Source organism: Mobula hypostoma, chromosome 26 (assembly GCF_963921235.1).
Source record: "Mobula hypostoma chromosome 26, sMobHyp1.1, whole genome shotgun sequence".
NCBI lineage: Eukaryota > Metazoa > Chordata > Chondrichthyes > Myliobatiformes > Myliobatidae > Mobula > Mobula hypostoma.
Window position 1 is genome coordinate 18,207,211 of NC_086122.1, and position 21,501 is coordinate 18,228,711.

General features: G+C 40.7%; 1 protein-coding gene across 1 annotated transcript in view; it reads left to right on the plus strand.

Annotated features, from left to right (window-relative positions):
* Positions 1–21,501, plus strand: part of csmd2 (CUB and Sushi multiple domains 2) — a 2,031,293-nt gene that overhangs the window by 187,232 nt on the left and 1,822,560 nt on the right. The window contains exon 2 of the mRNA XM_063033882.1: positions 12,494–12,710. Coding sequence (XP_062889952.1) covers positions 12,494–12,710 — 217 coding nt within the window. The remainder of the gene's footprint in view (positions 1–12,493; positions 12,711–21,501) is intronic.

Sequence of the window (21,501 nt, forward strand, 5' to 3'; positions counted from 1 at the left end):
GTGGCAAACTACTTTTAGTAATTTAAGATATTGCTTTCTTCATGCAGTTATCTCTTCTCTCTTCTTAATGGTCCTCTACCCTTTGACCTGTTTGGCACGGGCGACCACCAAGAGGCAAAGAATTCTGTCAACAAAGCTCTCCAGGTCATCGAGGCATACAAGCCTCTGTGCCACGGCAAGGTTGTGGCTGTACCTGGAGGTTGTTTTCTCAGTTTTAAGGCAATTGTGTATATAATTGCACAAGTTACTGAACTATGCAAAGCATCAAATTTTGATAAGATCAAAATTCACCTGCTGTGTTTGCAAAGCAGCAGTTGCTCTTAACAGTCATTGTTTACATGCTGTTGTGTGCTGTCTTGTCATCAGGGATTTGTATTGGGCTGTCTATGCATGGCGAACTAAATAAACCTGATTGCTTCTGGTTTAACACTAGTGCAATCAGGTGGCAATCTGTTACTCTGCATTGCACTGAAATAAACAAACATTCACTATTTTGCTGTTGTCCAGTTGATAAGAAAAAAAAGAGAAAAAGATAAAGAGAAGTAATTTAAGATATTGCTTTCTTCATGCAGTTATCACTTCTCTCATCTTAATGGTTCGATTTTTCACCTGGCCACACTGAAGAATGATTAGCAAAGCAAGCAGTATATTGTTCCAAAGATTCTGTTAATGCAGCAACAACAGACTTGGAAGGAAATGTTCCACTTGTTAATGAGAATCCCACTGATATTTTCTTTAATGATATTACAGATTTTGATATTTAGATGCTAAGGATCTTGGCCAACAAATTTCCTGTCAATATTTCAGGCTAATAGCTGCAACTTTAGACAAGGACATTTGAGGACATTGATATAAGGAACTTTATTTGATCACCATTATTGAAGTGTTCATAGACATTGGCTCTCTGCTGCGCTCCTCTCATGATATTAATTTCTGTTGATTTCTTGTTACTCCCTTTATAATTTCCTTTCTACCATGGCACAGTAACATAGTTAGCGCTACGCTTTACGACGCACCAGCTGTAAGATCGGAGTTTTACACTGCGGCTCTTTGTACATTCTTCTTGTGACCTTATGGGTTTCCTTCAAGTGCTCCAGCTTTCCCCCACGTGCCAAAGATGTACAGTTAAAGTCAGCATGTTGTGGGCATGCTATGTTGCTGCAGGAAGAGCGAAGACACTTCTGAACCGTCCATCCACTCATTGCTGATCTCATCTGACACAAATGCTGCATTTCATGGCATGTTTCGATGTACTTATGACAAATACAGTTAGTCACTCAATAGGCAATAGACAATAGGTGCAGGAGTAGGCCTTTCGGCCCTTCGAGCCAGCACCACCATTCACAGTGATCATGGCTGATCATCCACAATCAGTAGCCAGTTCCTGCCTTATCCCCATAACCTTTGATTCTGCTATCTTTAAGAGCTCTATCCATCTCTTTCTTGAAAGCATCCAGAGACTTGGCCTCCACAGCCTTCTGGGGCAGAGCATTCCACATATCCACCACTCTCTGGGTGAAAAAGTTTTTCCTCAACTCGGTTCTAAATGGCCTACCCCTTATTCTTAAACTGTGGCCTCTGGTTCTGGACTCACCCATCAGCGGCAACATGCTTCCTGCTTCCAGCGTGTCCAATCCCTTAATAATCTTATATGTTTCAATCAGATCCCCTCTCATCCTTCTAAATTCCACCCACTTTAATCTCAATGCCAAAAATGCCTCTCAAGTAGCAAAATGACTAAAGCTAATGTGAGGAAACATTTATTTTATGCAACAATGTGTTATAAACTGTAAGGAATAGTGATGTTCAACAGGGAAATGGAAACCCTAAATCTGAAACAACAAAACATCACTATGAAGAGTTGAATGTATAGGAGGAGCTACAGTGCCAGCACAGATTTACTAAATAGGTTCCTTCTGTACTGTCACCATTCTTGGGTTGGAATTGTCAATATACATTCCACAAAACAAAATCAATGGAAGGTTGCAATTGTTAGTATATATACAGTGCTATATTCAGTACTGTGCAAAAGTCTTAGGCACATATACATAGCTAGGGTGCCCAAGACTTTTGCACAATACTGTAGTAATTTTATTTTATGTTTTGCTGCTACAAGACAAAAACAAATTTCATGACATATGGGAGTGATGATAAATCTGATTCTGATATGGGTCTCCGTTGTGGATTGAGAGGGGAGGAGGGCAGGAAGAGGGAAATCATGGTTGGGAACAGGGGACGGGAGAGGGGAGCACCAGAGAGACATTCTGTAATGATCAATAAACCAGTTGTTTGGAATCAAATGACCTTGCCTGGTGTCTCAAGGCCGGGTGTGTCTGCACCCGCACCTCAACCACTGCTCTTGGTACTCCTTTGCCAACCATCCCACACCCCTCCCACCGCACTCTATCCTCGCCATTCCCAGCAACCTTTGCTCCCACCAGATTAACAAACTCGCTCTCCGTCCCATGTTGATAAATACAGTACTGTGCAGAAGTCTTAGACACCCTAGCTATATATATGTGCCTAAGACTTTTGCACAGTACTGAATATGGCACTCTATATATACTGACATTTGCAACCTTCCATTGATTTTGTTTCATGGAATGTTAAATGGTAGTATTTAAGCAGAGCTTGTTCTATTTTCCTTCACTGAGAGTCAACACCTCTCCAAAAAGCTACAGATATCAATGCCATTTGAAAAAAGATCTAAAGTTTGCAAATTGAATGTGCATCCACTGAATGAGACACTTAAGATCTGACTTTTCATTATCCAATTTCCCTTTCATAACAAGTTATTGATTTAACAATACAACTCTCTTAATTGTACAAGACAGCAGCCTCTTGGCTGAAAATTCTCAAAGGAAAATTCTAAAGGGGGGTAAAGCAGAATTGGTTACAGTTAAAATGCAAACAGAATGGTTACTTGAAAAATGCCGTTAATATTATAATTAGGCAAAAATGGGTTAACATTTACAAATTTGAAAATGCAATTACCGTTAAATTATCCACGAGGATGTATTATCTATGTTATTGTTTTTCTTAAAATATCGTACCTAAATACAGTGATGCTCAGGGCTTGTGACTCTGGATTGGCAGTTTCTCCAGTCTATTGGATGATATATTTATAAATATCATAAGACACTTTTAATTCATGCTTTTATTTAGGTTTTACACAGCATTATAATTTTGCAGTGAACCAGATTAGTGGGAAAAGAATGCTGTCTCTGTGAATGGGAGGGGATTAAGGTAACTATCATTTGATGAGCCAAGTGCAAAACCTTTGAGATTACCAATAATGAGTTATTAAGATTCTACTGTAACCATTCAGAGTCCCATCATTGGCGAGTCCTTGGCTGAATGCCGAAGATCCATGCCCAAAGGTCTATCAGAAAGCTGGAAGTCGGTGCCAATGGCTGTAGTCCTGGTTCTGTGAGTCTGCAAGTCCACTGGGGAAGTGGGAGTTTCACAGTCTGCAAGTCCAATGGAGACCGGTCTCCTGGGGTTAGAGGACTGTCTATGTGTGTATGTGTGTGTATGTGTGTGTGATCTGTGGAAAACAGCTTATTTTGCTTTTGTTTTGTTGTTATTGTTCCCATCGTTCTGCTGAATGCTTGGCAATGCTTGGTTGTTGGTAGGTAGGGTTAATACCTGACTTTCAAGAGCACTTATGAGTTACGTTCCGGCTGGACTTAGTCCTTAAAATGCTGGTGAACGGTGCGGAAAGGACAGGTGCCATTTTCTTCCGGTAGGGATTAGTTTTTAGTTCCAAGTGCTCCTGCCACGATATGTCACCCTACAATCTTATCCTTCAATCTTTTTGAATTATGGAGGACGGCATGTGTATAAATGTATCTCTTTAGCAGACTTCATCATGAATCCAGTATTTCTATTTTTTTTAATGTTTCTTAATTGTACATATGATTTTTTTTGTGTCCTATCGCTGAGCAGCAGCGAACCATCTGATTGGCCTATCGGAGTTCTCTTTGGGAATGAGTTGACTTGATCAACATTTCTGATCTGGCTATTGTTCACGATTGCACTTCATTTAAAAAAAAGTAGACGCTGGATTGTGTTGGAACTCTTGTGAGCTGCCCCCAACCAGAGGTTGTATTTGTAGTTAACGCAAATGGTGCAGTTTGTTGTATGTTTTGAAGTACATGCAGCAAATAAATGAATCAGAACCTGAATACACAAACCATAGGGCCCAAATTTATCTGGTCCATGGAATTTCCATCTCAGTTGACACCTCAAACATCTGAAAAAATTCTGTCACTAAAATGTCTATACGATGGCTAAAGGGAAAACAAAAATCAGTGATTATATACACATTGTAACTCTCATTCAATCTGTTTGATGCTTGGCAAAAGAAAGAAAAATCATTCCTTTAATTTCTCAAATTACTTTTGTACTTCTATTACTCATTGTCAGAAGGATGCTGAAAAGATATCCATGTTTGTGCTTCAAGGAGCAATGCCTCAAAAATGATGACATCCATCATTAAGTACCCCCATCACGCAGGACATACCCTCTTCTCATTGGCACCATCAGAGAGCAGGTACAAAAGCCTGAAGGCATGCACTCAGTGATTCAGGAACAGGTTCTCCCCTCTACCATCCAATTTATGAATGGATGTTGAACCCATTAACACTACCTCACTGCTTTACTGTAATTATTTTTTTTCCTATTATATATTGCATTGCACTGCCGCCACAAAGACAACAAATTTCACGACATATGCTGGTGATACTAAACTCGATTCTGATTCTGATTAATTTCTGTGAGGTGGACCATAGGAATTCAGTTACATTGCTGTTTATGTGGCTCAATAATTCATCCATTTTCCAATCCTTCCCAGACACTAAAGGGAATTTTACCAGCATTGTAGCCCTTAGGAGCTATGTCCTTGATACAGCTCTATGCAAGAAAAGTGAGATAGTTAAATTTTTCAGAGCTTGGGATAAGTGGGAAGGGTTTAGTAGCATGTTCTTAATCTTCTACAGTCACTCTGGTTTGTTAAAGCTTGGCGCTAATCCAGTGGTTATAACTGAGTTATATTTGCAAATACCATTAAACAGATCTGCAATTAAGATATAGCATCAGTACAAATCATTCCTAGTCTTGCCAGAAATGGCATGGAGATTTCATTTTATGAGAGGTTATTGTGCAAGCATTTCCTTCAGCTATTGTGGAAATAGAGAATATTTTAAGCACTCAGCAAGTTTAGGAAGAGAAGTTAATTCTTCCAGTTGATGACCTTTTATTAGAACTTGGCTAATTTAATCTATTCCCCCACTTCAAACATAGGTTGGATGGTCTAGATCGGAATAGTTAAACTGCTTATTGTTATTAATTAGCAAACATTGGAGTCTAGTAAATGAGTTCACAATGGTAATCCAGAAAGGTAAATATGATCCATTGCTGCTTTCTGCTTCATTGTGTTAGTCACATCATACTGCAGGATTGATGGAGATACATTCATGGCCACTTGATTAGGTATACCGGTATACCTACTTGTTAATGTAAATATCTAATCAGCCAATCATGTGGCAGCGATTCAATGCATAAAACCATGCGGACATGGTCAAAAAATTCAGTTGTTGGTCAGAATGGGGAGAAATGTGATCTAAGTGATTTTAACTTCGACTATTTGTTGGTGCCAGATAGGGTCGTTAGTGTATCTCAGAAATTGCTGGTCTTTTGGAATCTTTATGTACAACAGTTTCCAGAGTTTACAGAGAATGGTGCAAAAAAAATTTAAAAAGCATCCAGTGAGCGGCTGTTCTGTAAGTAAAAATACCTTGTTATGAGAGACCTCGGAGGATAATGGCCAGACTAGATCAAGCTGACAGGAAGGCAACAATAATTTAAATAACCACATGTTACAGCAGTGGTGTACAGAAGAACATCTCTGAACGCACAACACATTGAACAACATGGTCTCCGAGGATCTAACCTGGTCCAACACATCGACGCAGCTGTAAAGAAGGCAAAACAGTGGCTATATTTCTTTAGGAGTCTGAAGAGAATTGGTTTAGTCACCTAAAACACTTGGACACTTCTATAGATGTACCATGGAGACCATGCTGACAGGCTGAATCACTGTCTGGTATGGGGGAGGAGATGGTGGTGGGGGGGGCTACTACACAAGATCGAAAGAAGCTACAGAAAGTTGTAAAATTAGTCAGCTCCATCTTGATGACTTGCCTCCGTAGTATCCAAGACATCTTCAAGGAGCAGTGTCTCAGAAAGGCATCCATTATTAAGGACCCCCATCACCCAGGCCATGCTCTCTTCTCATTATTACCATCAGAAAGGATGTACAGAAGCATGAAGATACACACTGAGTGATTCAGAAACAGCGTCTTCCCCTCTGCCATCTGATTCCTAAATGGATATTGAACCCATGAAGATTACCTCACTTTTATATATTATTTCCGTTTTGCACTATTTTTAGTATACCTATATATACTTACTGTAAATGTTTTGCTTAATTTTTTTCTTTCTACATTACCATGCATTGCACTGTACTGTTGCTGCTAAACTAGCAAATTTCACGACACATGCTGGTGATAATAAACCTAATTCTGATTCTGAATTAGCAAAGCTGTGCTCAGAGAGTGGTGCGAAAACCCATATTTTTCTTGATGAGGTCCCTGCTACCTCGTGTTGGATTTTTTTGTCAGCTTGGTCTCTTCTGTTCATATGTTCCAATCTCTTCTAATCATCGCAGTTCTATCCCAAATTCTGAAAGTAAGTTTTCAGTTTACAGTTGTTCTGAGTAAAATACTAAACAAAGATGGTGCCAATGTTGCAGAGGTGATGTTAGTGATGTTGCAAGTCTGAGTACCACCAGCAAAAGGAAAATGTTGTTTTCAATAAACCCAGGTGCCAGGGAAAGATATAGTATTAAGATCAAACTTCAGCTCAGAATCCCCTGTTTAAGATTCATGAAAAGTGCTTGTGGGCCAATTGTTGAATGCAGGGAGCATCAAGCTCTGATTGAATTTCTAACTCAATGCACTTGTGGGGGAAAATTCTCTGATAAATAATTGACCTTAATATCTTTTTTATTAGTCAGCAATTTTGTAACATAAATTTGCATTATGTTTCCAATGGTTCTGCTTACTTGGAAGAGAACTCCCAACTGCAGTTTATTACAGTGCATTGTTTGGAAACCAAATGCCCATACATGTTATTGATGTGGATCCTTCGGAAAAAAAAAAATTCGCAGAAGATTTCCCATTTCATTGCTACATTGTAGATTGTTATTCATGCTAATCCAAAATTCAGTTGTGAAGGATGAGAGACTTAATATTGTTCTGGTTGAAACAATCAAATTGAAAACTGAAAAGCAGCAAAAAAAAGAAGTCACAATATGTGCGATGTTTCCATGGAACAATTTTGTGGTTATGAAATATGTTCTGATGTCATGTTCACCTAATCTGCAGACTCTGAAGGTCCTTGGTATAGTCCTTCTTCTGGATTAAGTTCTCTACGTGGACTAAGTTAGCTAATTTTCCACTAGAGTAGCAGTCTGGCATCATAGTTGACCACAGTTCAACTTGGGAAATCACCCATTATTCCTAAGCACTTTGAGTAGTTGTGAATGAAAAGTATGTGTGTCTGAAAGGTATATGTCGATAAGATTGATTAGGCTGTGATCAACCAATAAACCACGGATAGTTAGATAGTTAGTGCCAAGACTCATATCTGAAAAGTTGGGTGTGGTGTTATTGTGCTGTCAACACACACGGGATCTTTGACACAGGAAAGGAGAGAATGTTTTGGGCTTACTAACACAAGTATTTGACTTCCATGATTACATAGTTTAATAAATGAGAATGTCAATCTTCTTTTTCTATCAGCAACTGCAGTTTTGTACCCTGATATTTCCATACAGTGGGACTCATTTTGTTCGAAGTTCAGAGAAAATTTCATATGTCAAGTTGAAACATTATTTATTTAATTTACAGACAGAATCTAATATTTCTGAAGATTAGTATCGTACTCGTGTTTGCAAGTATAATCACCTGTTCATTTTGTCCTTCAAAATATGGGTAAATGGGAAATTATTCATGCTGGTAGAAAAATATTAGAAGAAAGAGAAAAAGCACTATATTATCAAAATAGTGGGGAGTTGTAGAGCTTTGACATGCTATTACAATCTCTTTGTCTCAGCACATGATTCACAAAGGATTAGTTTTGGTTTGTAAGAAGTAATGAGGAAAGCTAACAGAATGCTACTGAGCATTGCTCAAGGAATCAAATACAAAAGTAAGAAGGTTTTGTTTCAGTCCTGATGCACAATGGTAAGACTGCATCAGCGCACAGTATCCATGTGATTCACTTCCTTTTTAAAAGAAGGATGTTAATGCATTGTAAGTCATTCAGAAAAGCTTTCTTAAACCTGTATCTGGAATGTGTAGGTTTTCTTACAACGAGCAGTTGGGCAGTGCTAGGTCTTTGTCCGCTCAATTGTAGAAGAGATGGGGCTCGTCTGAAACATAAGATCCTGCGGTTTCTTGGCATGGTGTTTAAAGGATGTTTCTTCTCACGGAAGAATCTAGTACTTGGACCAACTTTTTTTTAAATGAAGTGACCCACTTAAAAAGGAAACGAAGTGCATTCATTTTCTCTTATAATCATGAGTTTTGGAACCCTTTTCTTAAGTAATAGTGGGTGCTGTGTCTTTGAATATTTTTCAGTCTGAGTTAAAAGATACTTAATAAGAGTAGAAGGTTACGATCAGTAAACAGAAATGCAGAGCTGAAGTCACTGTCATGTTGGTCATGATTTTATTAAGTGGTGCCATGTTTTTCAGAGGCTGCATTATCTAATTCTGCCTTTAAATTCAATGTTTGTGTGTCTCTTGCAGTGCAAACGAAGCATGAATGAAACATGTCTACACTCAGTTATTTTGCTTTGAAAACATGTACTAAAAACTTGGCTTTGTGCGTGGCAGGCCATGCCTTGCCAACTTGATTGAAATTTGTGACAAGGTGACAAGGGGAATTGATGAGAGAAGGGCACTGGATGTTGTCTACATAGATTTTGGTAAGGTGTTTCGCAAAGTCCCTCATGGGAGGCTAATCCACAAGATTAAGATGTCTGGGGTATGCAGCAAATTGGCTGTTTGGATTCAGAACTGGTTTGTGCATAGAAGATAGAGGGTGGGTGATTGAAGAGATTTATTTGAGCTGGAGGTCTGTAATTACTGGAGTTCCATAGGGATCTGTGCTGGGACCTCTGCTGTTTGTAATGTACATTATTAACCTGGATGAAAACGTAGATGGGTGAGTTAGTAAATTTGCGGATAATCTGAAGATTGGTGGAGTTGCCAATAGTGTGGAAGACAGGTAAAGTATACAGCACGGTATAGATCAGTTGCAGATATGGGCTGAGAAATGGCAGATGGAGTTTAATCCAGATAAATGTGAAGTGTTGCACCTTGGTAGAGCAAACGCAAAGAGACAGTACGCTGTTAAGAGCAAGATCCATAACAGTATTGCTGAGCAGAGTGATCTTGGGATTCAAGTTCATAACTCCTTGAGAGTGGCTACACAGTTCAATAAGGTGGTTAAGAAGGCTTATGTTGTACTTGCTTTTGTTAGTCGATGCATTGAGTTCAAATGTCAGGAGGTTATGTTGCAAATTTATAAAACTCTGGTTAGGTCACATCTGGAGTATTACATATCGTTCTGGTCACTATAGGGGTGATGTTGAGGTTTACCAGGATGCTACCTAGTTTGAAGGGCATGTTCTCCCGCAAGAGGCTGAATAAATTTGAGTTGTTTTCTCTGGAGCGCTGGCGGCTAAGGAGTGAACTGATAGAGGTTTAGAAGATTATGAGAAGCATAGATAGAGAGGACAGAGAGTATCTGTTTCCAGGGGTTGAAATGTTTAATACCAGAGGGCATGCATTGAAGGTGAGACGGATAGGTTCAAGGGGGATGTGAGGAGTAAGTTTTGTACTCAGAGAATTGTGGATGCTTGGAATGTGCTACCTGGCATGGTGGTAAAGCCAAATACATTGGAGGCTTTGAAGAGATACTTGGATAGACACAGGGATGTAAGGAAGATGGAGGGATATGGACATGGTGTATGTAGGAGGGATTACTGTTTGATTGCTTTTGACTTACTTTTTAGCTGGTTCAGCACAACATTGTGGGCTGAAGGTCCTGTTCCTGTGCTGTACTCTTCAATGTTTTATGTTCTATAACAGTTTCCTCTCAGTGATTTTGCTGTAAATTTACACTCACCCTTAAGTGATTTGATCAATTGATGATCATCCGTTCCTATGTGTTTTTTTCCTGGGCTGCAGTCCATGAAGAACTAACATCCATGGTGCTGAGATACATCCTGGGATATGCTGGAATATATCACCAGTGATGTAACCTGGGGTCATCGTCTGTTTTGGGTCTTTTAAATCAGACACCCTCACCAAAGGGTTACACCTCTTGATTCATAGCCATCTGAAGGCTCACTGAACAGCCTCTGTGATGGTCCTGACAGCTCTTTTCTTTGCAGCCCTCGTAATGCCGAGGAGAGAGTAGGTTCTGCAAAGTGAGTTGGCGCAAAGCCTCGGTGCCCCACCTCTATAGGCTCACATCATGTTCTCCACCCCTGTCTCTGGCTCTGCTCTGCCAGCTCCTGGTTTTTGGATCTGTTATGCTCAAATGCCTCCTTAATCCAGTCTTCTCAAGGCACTGTGTGTTCTACCATGACCACCTGCTTCAAGGTATCTGACAGAATGACCACTTCCGGCCTCAGTGATGATGAGGTGATGAAGTCAGGGAACATTAATTGCTTGCCAAGATTGACTTTCAGTCGCCTGCCAGATACAGTGTCAAGCAAGCTTGCTGGCGATCTGGGCTAAGGCTGAGGTTGGTCTCCAGTTTTGACAAAGAATATGGGCTTGCCGTGGGTAGTGGAGGTGCTTTCTGCTGTTGATCGACAAGGTGATATTTTCTGCCATTGCCTTCAGCATCTGCTCATGGTGCCATCAAAGACTAGATCTGTTCACATTCAGATGTTTTGTAATATATACAGAAACAGTGTCTCTCGGTGATTTTTGCCATATTCCTTAGGTTTGACCTTAATTATATTGATTGGGTTATAAGATAATTGTCCTTCCCTGGATGATTTTCCCAGCATCATCAGAAAAATACCATGAGGGAAATGGCGTGCAGTAATATAAGCACAGTTGGTGCAGAATAAAACATTTGGACAACAGAATGATATTTTCACAACAAAGCCAAGAAATTGGACCAGGTAGTTCTGTTGCAATGAATTCCTGTTTTGTGTGCCACAAAGTTGGAAGTCGGGGCCAAACCATGAAATTGTATTATTTTTGCTTTAAGAAGTCATTATTATGGTTGTTGGCATTTAAGAACTTGTTTGGTTTCCAAATAGCTGTCACCAGCTATGTCTACCATGGAAATAAGGGAGAATGGGAGGGATTGCAGAAAATATAGGGGAGAAAAGAGCAACGAAGTTTGGCTCTTCTTGAGAGACTCCCACTCCCCCAGCTGTACAGTAATTTGATGGCACCTACTGATCACAACGATTTATTGGTCCACAGATTGAGGGAACTGTGAACTACAGTTACGTGGTCATAAATGCCATGATCTTCACAGAGGACCGCTCTTTAATTTTTTTAAACTAATCAAAATTTCATGAGAATGAGTTTTGAACATTAAGATGGTATCCCAATTCAGAAGGGGATGGCCATTTTAAATCATAGTTCATTGCTTTCAGCAGAATGTATTCCTTTCTTTATCATGTGTCACTTGCAAATGTTATACATCATGACCTTAAGACTTGTTTAATATTGTAACCAAATTAAGTTCAGGGTCCATTGATAACACCTGTGAAAAATATGCCAGACATGATGCCCATAAGTTTCTGATTCTGTCTCCTGATTGGTGAGTCGGAAATGGGCACAGACATTCAAAGAATAGCATACTTTCTCTTTTATACATAATTTGCACAGAGAGCACAGGCACATTTCCTTTAAGTCAGATGACCTAATGTTGCAACCTTTTGTTCGACTTAAATGCTTAAGAGGAGAATTTATGCATACATACCAACACACATAAAACTCTGGAGGAACTCAGCAGGTCAGGTGCATCTATGGAAAGCAATAAACAGTCACCATTTGAGGCCGAGGCCCTTCATCAGGACTGGAAAAGAAGGGGGTAGAAGCCAGAAATAAGTCTGATCTTCTCCCTTCCTTACCAGTCTTGATGCAGTTTCTTGACCTGAAATGTTGCCTATTTATTCCTCCCTGTTGTTGTTCCCTGAGCTGCTGATTTCCTCCAGTATTTTGTGGAAGTTGCTCTGGATTTCCAGCATCTGCAGAATCTCTTGTGCCTAAAATTATGGAATCAATTTTCACACTAAGTAGTACTTCATTTTTTATAAGTTCATTTCACTTTAGAAGCAGATAATTAAAAGTGACACAACATTTAATAATGTTAAATTTGTGTTTCAGGACAGAACTGTGGCGATACATTACATGGACCTAATGGAACAATAGATAGCCCAGGCTTTCCATATGGGTATCCAAATTATGCCAACTGTACATGGACAATCATCACTGAAGAGCGAAACAGAATACAACTGGCATTTCAGTCATTTGCCTTGGAGGAGGACTTCGATGTACTGTCAGTTTATGATGGTCAATTGCAACAGGAAAACCTAAGAACGAGGTACTTTGTTCACACATTGCGACTAACTTTAATTAATCAGACCTGTTTATCCTTGTTGAGGCAAATGTTTTTCAAAACTGCAATTATTTTTGGAAGTTTGATAGCAATAGTCGATTGATGTTTTGTCAAGTTAAAATTATTATTTTGTGAGACCATAACTTAAAATGCTCATGCATTTATGTCTACCATTCTGAAAATTAATAATATTAGAAAAATGAAATATGTTTCATAAATTCAGTGCTCTGTAAGAGAGTAGAGTTGACACATCAGATGCACAGCCAGTGATTCTGAAAGATGTCGGCCAGATTTGTAGTGAAGTGTTTAGTCCCTTTCTACAAGTTAGCATTTTGCCTTCTCAGGTTGAGATTGACAAAGTTGAACTGTGTTTTTGTTGATGTGTAGCTTTAATTAAGGATAATCATGAGGCATTTCATTTCAAATCTTACAGAAGTTATTTTAAACAGAACTGCAAAACAAAGTTTGTGTTAGATTCCTTCTCAGAATTCATATAATATATAGCAAATGTTTAATAACATTGGATAACAAAGATTTTGCTTCCTGAATACTTTTGGGTGTCTTATGATTTTGGGCTGCTGATCATGAAAATCACTTTGAAATTTCCCTTTCATGCAATATGTTTGTGAAATCATCTACTGTATAGTTGTTATTTCAATTCATAATTTGTCAGAATAACTAATGCAAAGATTAAGGAAGGCATTTTTGTTGGTCCGCAAATCAAACAGGTCATCAAATATAGGTAATTTAAAGATCTTCCAATGGGACTGGAGAAAATTGCATTCAAGGATGTTGTCTTGGCAACTACAGAGCACACAAAATCAAGAAGATTCATTTTCTGCATTCCCATTTAAACCTCTTCCCTGCAAATCTTAACCCTGTCAGTGACAAGCATGGTGAAAGATTTCAGCAGGATATGGCAGTCACGGAGAAACAGTATCAGGTCTACTGAAATCCATCAATGCTGGCTGGTTATTGTTGGATACTTAAGTAAGAAGCCTCAAACACTGAGTACAAATGAAAATCTTCAATAAAACATTTTTAGCTTAGTTGAACTATTGCAAAGCATCAGCACCATTTTACAATTAAATGCATTACATTGGCTGGCTGGTGGCGCAATGGCATCAGCGCCGGACCCCAAGTTCGAATCCAAGTCCCAAGTCGGGCCACACCCCCACCCCCCGATCATGCTTTCCATCCGTGCCGGGTTGAGCATCGAGCCAGCCACTCGGCTACGTAAAAAAAAAAAAGGGTCGAGTCAGGAAAGTTCATAACGTGACCCAGTTAATCCGAAAGGAGACCAAGCCTGACACCACGCGCCAGACAAGAATGGCTGACTGTCTGGTGTGACACAAATAAATAAATAAATAAATAAAAGTTAATTTCTTGTTTCTGCAAGTTCTTACATGTTACAAGCAGTCTGAAATTATACTTCTGTTCAGCTTCAAGTGCTCTATCATAAACAAAAAAAAATCAGTGGAAGCAACACTTCCAAAAAATTTGTTGTCCAGTGTAGTAACAATCCAATACCAAAAAAAAAGCAGTACAGTTGATGGTCCACGCTGAATTCAGTCATTTGTTTCTTGAGGTGTCTGTCACAACATTCACCGATCCTTTCGCACAAGACCATCAGATAAATGAGCTGGAATAGGCTATTCAGCCCATTCAGTCTGTTCCACCATTCAAGCATGGCTGATTTTATTTATTTATTTAGAGATATTGCATGGTAATGCTTCCTTCTGCCTCAATAAGCCCGTGCCACCAAACTAAGTCCACGTGAACAATTAACCAAATTTATTTTCCCCCTCGATCACGTTCCTCTGCATTTTCTCTTTCTAATCAAGAACCTATTAAGCTCCACTTAAAATATACCCAATGGCTTGGACTTCACAACTGTCTGTGGCAATGAATTCCACAGATTCACAGTCTAAAGAAATACCTGCACATCTCAGTTCTAAAGGGGCAACGTTCAACTTTGAGTTTGTGTCGTCTGGTCCCACTATTGGAAACATCTTCTCCTCATTCACCCTATCCATGCCTTTCATTTTCATTTCTTAAACATTTCCGTGCAGCAAAACTAGGACTTCACTTTGGATGTAAAATCTTTTTTTTGCCTTTCTATTTAATGTAAGTACCAGCATGCTTTGCCACTGTGCTTCATCGTATCCCTACACTAAATGTGGGCATGCTTCTTTCATTATCTTTGAGTCAAAGTTGTGACATCTGGGTCAATCAATTTTATGGCATTACTTTAAGGTGTTGGGTCTTTGGAGATGCATTAAATTGACTCAGAATCAGATTTACTACCTCTGGCATACGTTGTGAAATACGTTAACTTTATGACAGCAGTACGATGAAGTACAAGGTAAATAAATATAGAGAAAAAAGTGAATATATATATGTCTATGAAATAGTTAAATTAAAATAAGTCATGCAAAATAACAGAAATAAAGATGTAACGAGGTCTTGCTCATAGGTTTGATGTCCATTTAGAAATCGGATAGCAGAGGGGAAGAAGCTGTTCCTGAATTGCTGAGTGTGTGCCTTCAGGCTTCTGTACTTCCTACCCGATGATAGCAGTGTGAAGTGGACATGTTTTGGGTGGTGGGAATTCTTAATGATGGACGCAGCCTTCCGAAGGCACCACTCCCTGAAGATGTCCTGGGTACTATGGAGGCTGCTGTCCAGGATAGTACTGACTAACTTTACAAGTTTCTGCAATTTATTTTAATCTTGTGCAGTAGCCAACCACCACCCACCCCAACCTCCCCGTACCAGACGGTGATGTAGCCAGTCAGAATGCTCTCCATGGTACATTTGTAGGGATTTTTGAGTGTCTTATTTGACAATCTCCTCAAACTCCTAATGAAATAGAGCCACTGCCTAGCCTTCTTTACAGCTGCATCAACATATTGTGTCCAGATTAGGTCCTCAGAGATATTGACACCCAGAAACTTGAAATTGCTCACTCTCTCTACTTCTGATCGCTCAATGAGGTTTGGTTTGTATTCCCTCATGTTACCCTTCCTGAAATCTACAATCAGCTCTTTGGTCTTGCTGACGTTGAGTGCAAGGTTGTTGCTTCAACACGACCCAACTAACTGGTATATCTCACTCCTGTACGCCCTCTCATCACCATCGGAAATTCTGCCCACAAGGTTTGTATCATCAGCAAATTTATAGTTGGCATTTGAGCTATGCCTAACCATACTATCATGGGTGTTGAGAGAGTAGAACAGAGGGCTAAGCACACATTCCTGTGGAGCACCAGTGTTAATTGTCAGCGGAGTGGAGATGTTATTTCCAATACACACAGATTGTGGTCTTTCGGTTAGGACATTGAGGATCCAGATGACAGAGGTACAGTTGCCTCAGTTCTGTAGCTTTTCGTTCAGGGCTGTAGGAAAGATGATATTAAATGCTGACCTATTGTCAATAACCTTTAAGTTCCTCGGGGTCAATATCACAAATGACCTGACTTGGTCCAACCAAGCAGAGTCCACTGCCAAGAAGGCCCACCAGCGCCTTTACTTCCTGAGAAAACTAAAGAAATTTGGCCTGTCCCCTAAAACCCTTACTAATTTTTATAGATGCACCGTAGAAAGCATTCTTCTAGGGTGCATCACAACCTGGTATGGAAGCTGACCTTTCCAAGACCGGAAGAAGCTGCAGAAGAACGTGATCACGGTGCAGCACATCACACAAACCAATCTTCCGTCCTTGGACTCACTTTACACCGCACGCTGTCAGAGCAGTGCTGCTAGGATAATCAAGGACACGACCCACCCAGCCAACACACTTTTTGTCCCTCTTCCCTCCGGGAGAAGGCTCAGGAGCTTGAAGACTCGTACGGCCAGATTTGGGAACAGCTTCTTTCCAACTGTGATAAGACTGCTGAATGGTTCCTGACCTGGATCTGGGCCGTACCCTCCAAATATCCAGACCTGCATCTCGTTTTTTTTTGCACTACCTTACTTTCCATTTATCTATTTTGTATTTATGATTATAATTTAAATTTTTAATATTTACTATCGATTTGTAATCCAGGGAGCGGGAAGTGGAGAATCAAATATCGCTATGATGATTGTATGTTCTAGTATCAATTGTTTGGCAACAATAAAGTATAAAGTATAAGTATAACCAGCACCCTGACATAGGTACTTGCATCGTCCGGGTGATCCAAGGCTGCGTGGAGAACCATTGAGGTCACGTGTACTGTATACGTATTGTGGTGATAGGCAAATTGCAATGGGTCCAGGACTTTTCTGAGACAGGTGTCGATTCTATCCATTACTAACTTCTCAAAGCATTTCATCACCATATGTATGAGTGCTACTGGATGATAATCACTGAGGCAGCTCACGCTGCTCTTCTTGGGCACTGGTATAATTGTTGCCTTTCTGAAACAGTTGGGAACTTGCAACTGTAGCAGTGAGAGATTGAATCCTCCTGCCAGTTCAGAGATTTATCAGATACTCTATCAGCCTCCAAGTCAGAGATCACAGGGTCATCAGATGCTGCAGGATTCCTCATAGCTATAGCTTTATTTTCCCTTTTAAAGTGAGCTTAAAAAGTGTTGAGCTCTATCAGTAGTGAATCATCACTGCCATTCCTGATGTTGGGTTTTGTTTTGTAGGAAATAATGATTTTCAAACCCTGCCAAATTTGACGTGGATCTGCTGTCGCCTCTAACCTCTCCCGGAATTATTTCTTGGCTCTTGAAATTGCCCTATGCAAGTCATACCTAGTTTTCTTACACAAACCTGGACCACCAGACTTACACGCCACAGATCTAGTACCCAGCAGGCTACGAACCTCCTGGTTCATCCACAGCTTTTGATTTGGGTATGTGCAGTAAGTTGTCATAGGCACACACTCATCCACACAGGTTTTAATGAAGTCAATGACAACTGTGGCGTACTCATCCAGGCTTAAAAATGACTCTCTGAACACAGTCCAGTCCACTGATTCCTCCAATCTTGTAGGTGCTCCCGTGTCTCCTTGGTCCATACCTTCTCACTACTGATGCTGCAGTTTTCAGTCTCTGCCTATACTCATGGGGTAGAAGTCCAGCCAGGAGATTAGGCATACCAAAGTGTGGGCATAATGCAACTTCAATGAGTCGAAAAAATAGATGGAGAAATTATTTTTTAAAATTGTAATCAGAACAAAATGAAAGTGACTGTGAGGCTGTTGAGTTAGTTCACGGGATTTTGAGTTCCCTAGGTTTTTATGGTCCAGTGAATTGCTGAAACATCTCACTGAAGCAGACAGTGTTTATTCTGAAAAAAGCTTTCCTAACCTCACCAGGGATGAGATCATTACCCTTTGTGTTTAGCAAGCTATCACTCATTTTGGCATTGTGGTTCAATGATTACTAACATGTCAGGAAAGCTGCAGAGTATGATTAAGGTGAATGGCAAGGCATAAATTAAGAACTACAAGTGTAATGTAGTTGCTGGCTGGCATGAATACACTTGATGTTTACGAAACTTGCAAAAATAAATCTTAGTTTCTGTGGTGTTGTTTCCTTTCATGTGATTACTGGGCTGAAGTTTCAGTGGTGCTGTTTTGTTTAATGTAGTCAAATTGGTTCAAGTGATCAAGAGATTTTAAGTAAACCTGACATAAGGAGTAAACCGAAATCTCGAGACCAAGATTCAAGTTTATTTATCTTGTGTACTTTGAAACATACAGTGAAATGTGTTTTTTGCATTAACAACCTGCTGCCCACAAGACAACACAGAGCTCACCAAGTGACAAAACAATAACAGCTAAACCAGCCCTGTTCCACATCCACACACAATCCTTTAACCCTAGACTCACTGCTTTCTACCTGCAGCCTCCAGCAGACTCGGAAACAGATCAGGCCTGCAGACAGTGTAGTGGTAGTTAATAGTTGTATTCCTATCCCACTCAGTTAGCCTCTCCCACATGGGAGGGGTTTACATACTGAGCAAGTAGTATTATCCATAAAGTTCAGTTGAATATCCTGCATGCAGCCCTGCTGGTGTGTGGTCTGTACGCTCCCTCATTATTGATCACAACAGTTCAACCCAGATAAGTGTGAGGTGGTTCATTTTGGTAGGTCAAATATAATGGCAGAATATAGCATTAATCGTAAGACTCTTAGCAGTGTGGAGGATCAGAGGGTTCTTGGGGTCCGAGTCCATAGGACACTCAAAGCTGCTGCACAGGTTGACTCTTGTGGTTAAGAAGGCATATGGTGCATTGGCGTTCATCAATTGTGGGATTGAGTTTAGGAACTGAGAGGTAATGTTACAGCTATATAAGACCCTGGTCAGACCCCACTTGGGGTACTGTGCTCAGTTCCAGTCGCCTCATTACAGGAAGGATGTGGAAAACATAGAAAAGGTGCAGGACAGATAGTGTCATATATCTATGATAAATTAAACTCCCAGAATTATATGCCCACATCGGGAATGAAAGCTTGGGATAGGGACATATCTGAATTGGGACAAGTATTAGACTGGGATGCGATTTGGGATAATGCTGCTGGTGCTTTGAAAAACCCAAATCATTGGTATATACACTCGAAATTTTGTCATAGAGCATATTTAACACCAAGAATTAGACATAAAATGGGACTGGTTCCTGACCCTTATTGCTCAGTTTGCCCCCCATGGAGCCATTGGCTCTTTTATACGCAACTCCCTTGTCCATTCGTCCCCCCCATCCCTCCCCACTGATCTCCCTCCTGGCACTTATCCGTGTAAGCGGAACAAGTGCTACACATGCCCTTACACTTCCTCCCTTACCACCATTCAGGGCCCCAAACAGTCCTTCCAGGTGAGGCAACACTTCACCTGTGAGTCGACCGGGGTGATATACTGCGTCCGGTGCTCCCAATGTGGCCTTTTATATATTGGCGAGACCCGACGCAGACTGGGAGACCGCTTTGCTGAACTCCTACGCTCTGTCCGCCAGAGAAAGCAGGATCTCCCAGTGGCCACACATTTTAATTCCACATCCCATTCCCATTCTGACATGTCTATCCACGGCCTCCTCTACTGTAAAGATGAAGCCACACTCAGGTTGGAGGAACAACACCTTATATTCCATCTGGGTAGCATCCAGCCTGATGGCATGAACATCGACTTCTCTAACTTGTGCTAAGGCTCCACCTCCCCCTCGTACCCCATCTGTTACTTATTTTTCTGCACACATTCTTTCTCTCACTCTCCTTTTTCTCCCTCTGTCCCTCTGAATATACCTCTTGCCCATCCTCTGGGTCCCCCCCCCTGTCTTTCTTCCCGGACCTCCTGTCCCATGATCCTCTCGTATCCCCTTTTGCCTTTCACCTGTCCAGCTCTTGGCTCCATCCCTCCCCCTCCTGTCTTCTCCTATCATTTTGGATCTCCTCCTCCCCCTCCAACTTTCAAATCCCTTACTCACTCTTCCTTCAGTTAGTCCTGCCGAAGTGTCTCGGCCTGAAACGTCGACTGCACCTCTTCCTACAGATGCTGCCTGGCCTGCTGCATTCACCAGCAACTTTGATGTGTGCTGCTTGAATTTCCAGCATCTGCAGAATTCCTGTTGTTGGCTCTTTTATACATGTTGTTTTTGATTTGTGGGGGAAGGTTATCAGTACTCTTACGGAACTAACGGGTACAATTACCAATGGACCCCGCTGTACATCTTCTAAATGATGACTCCCACCTTTCCCTTATGGAAAAAACACGCAAAATCTGGCTGGCAGGCCTGACTGCAGCTGAGAAGATTGTAGTCCAGCATTGAAAACCTCCCCATGATATTTCAAATATCAAACTGGCTTCGGAGCTTTTTGGACATTTCTTACCTGGAACTTTCATCAGTGAGAGTAAATGATGCACGACCAAACACAATCTTAATGTGGACAAATTTGATATCTAACTTAAAAGATCTTTTGTTAAAATAGGAATGCTTTGTCAGTGTATGTACTACTATTCAGTTGATTGGTGGAGGGGCGAGGGATCCGGGGGGAGAGAGGGGTGGAGGGGGATGGTGATGAAAGTTGGGGGGTGGCTGGGTTAAACAGTCAAAATGTAATTGGCAACTGGTTGCATTGAATGTAATTTGTTGGTGTGTGCAATAAAAAATTAATAATAAAAAAAAGAAAGTGTGCAGAGGAGATTTGCAAGGATATTGCCTCAACTGGGGAACATGCCTTATGAGAATAGGTTGAGTAAACTCGGTCTTTTCTCCTTAGAGCAATGGAGGATGAGAGGTGATCTGATAGAGGTGTACTAGATGATGAGAGGAGGCATTGATCGTGTAGATAGTAAGAGGCTTTTCCCCAGGGCTGAAATAGCTAACGCAAGAGGGCACAGTTTAAGGTGCTTGGAAGTAGGTACAGAGGAGATGTCAGGGGTAAGTTTTTTACGTGGAGAGTGGTGAGTGCATGGAATGGGCTGCCGGTGACGGTAGTGGAGGTGGATACAATAGGGTCTTTTAAGAGACTGCTGGATAGGGACATAGACCTTAGAAAAATAGAGGGTTATGGGTAACCCTAGGTAATTTCTCAGGTAAGGACATGTTCGGTACAGCTTTGTGGGCCGAAGGGCCTGTATTGTGTTGTAGGTTTTCTATATTTCTATTAGTTCTCAATTTACCCAGCGAACTCAAATGTTCCTCACTCCTCCACTGTGCTCCGCCCAATGATATGTTATAGGCAGGACAAGTAAAATGATTGTGTTGGAATGTTGTTCTGGAATGTGGCCAAGTGGTTAAGGCATTTGTCTAGTGATTTGAAGGTCGCTAGTTCGAGCCTCAGCTG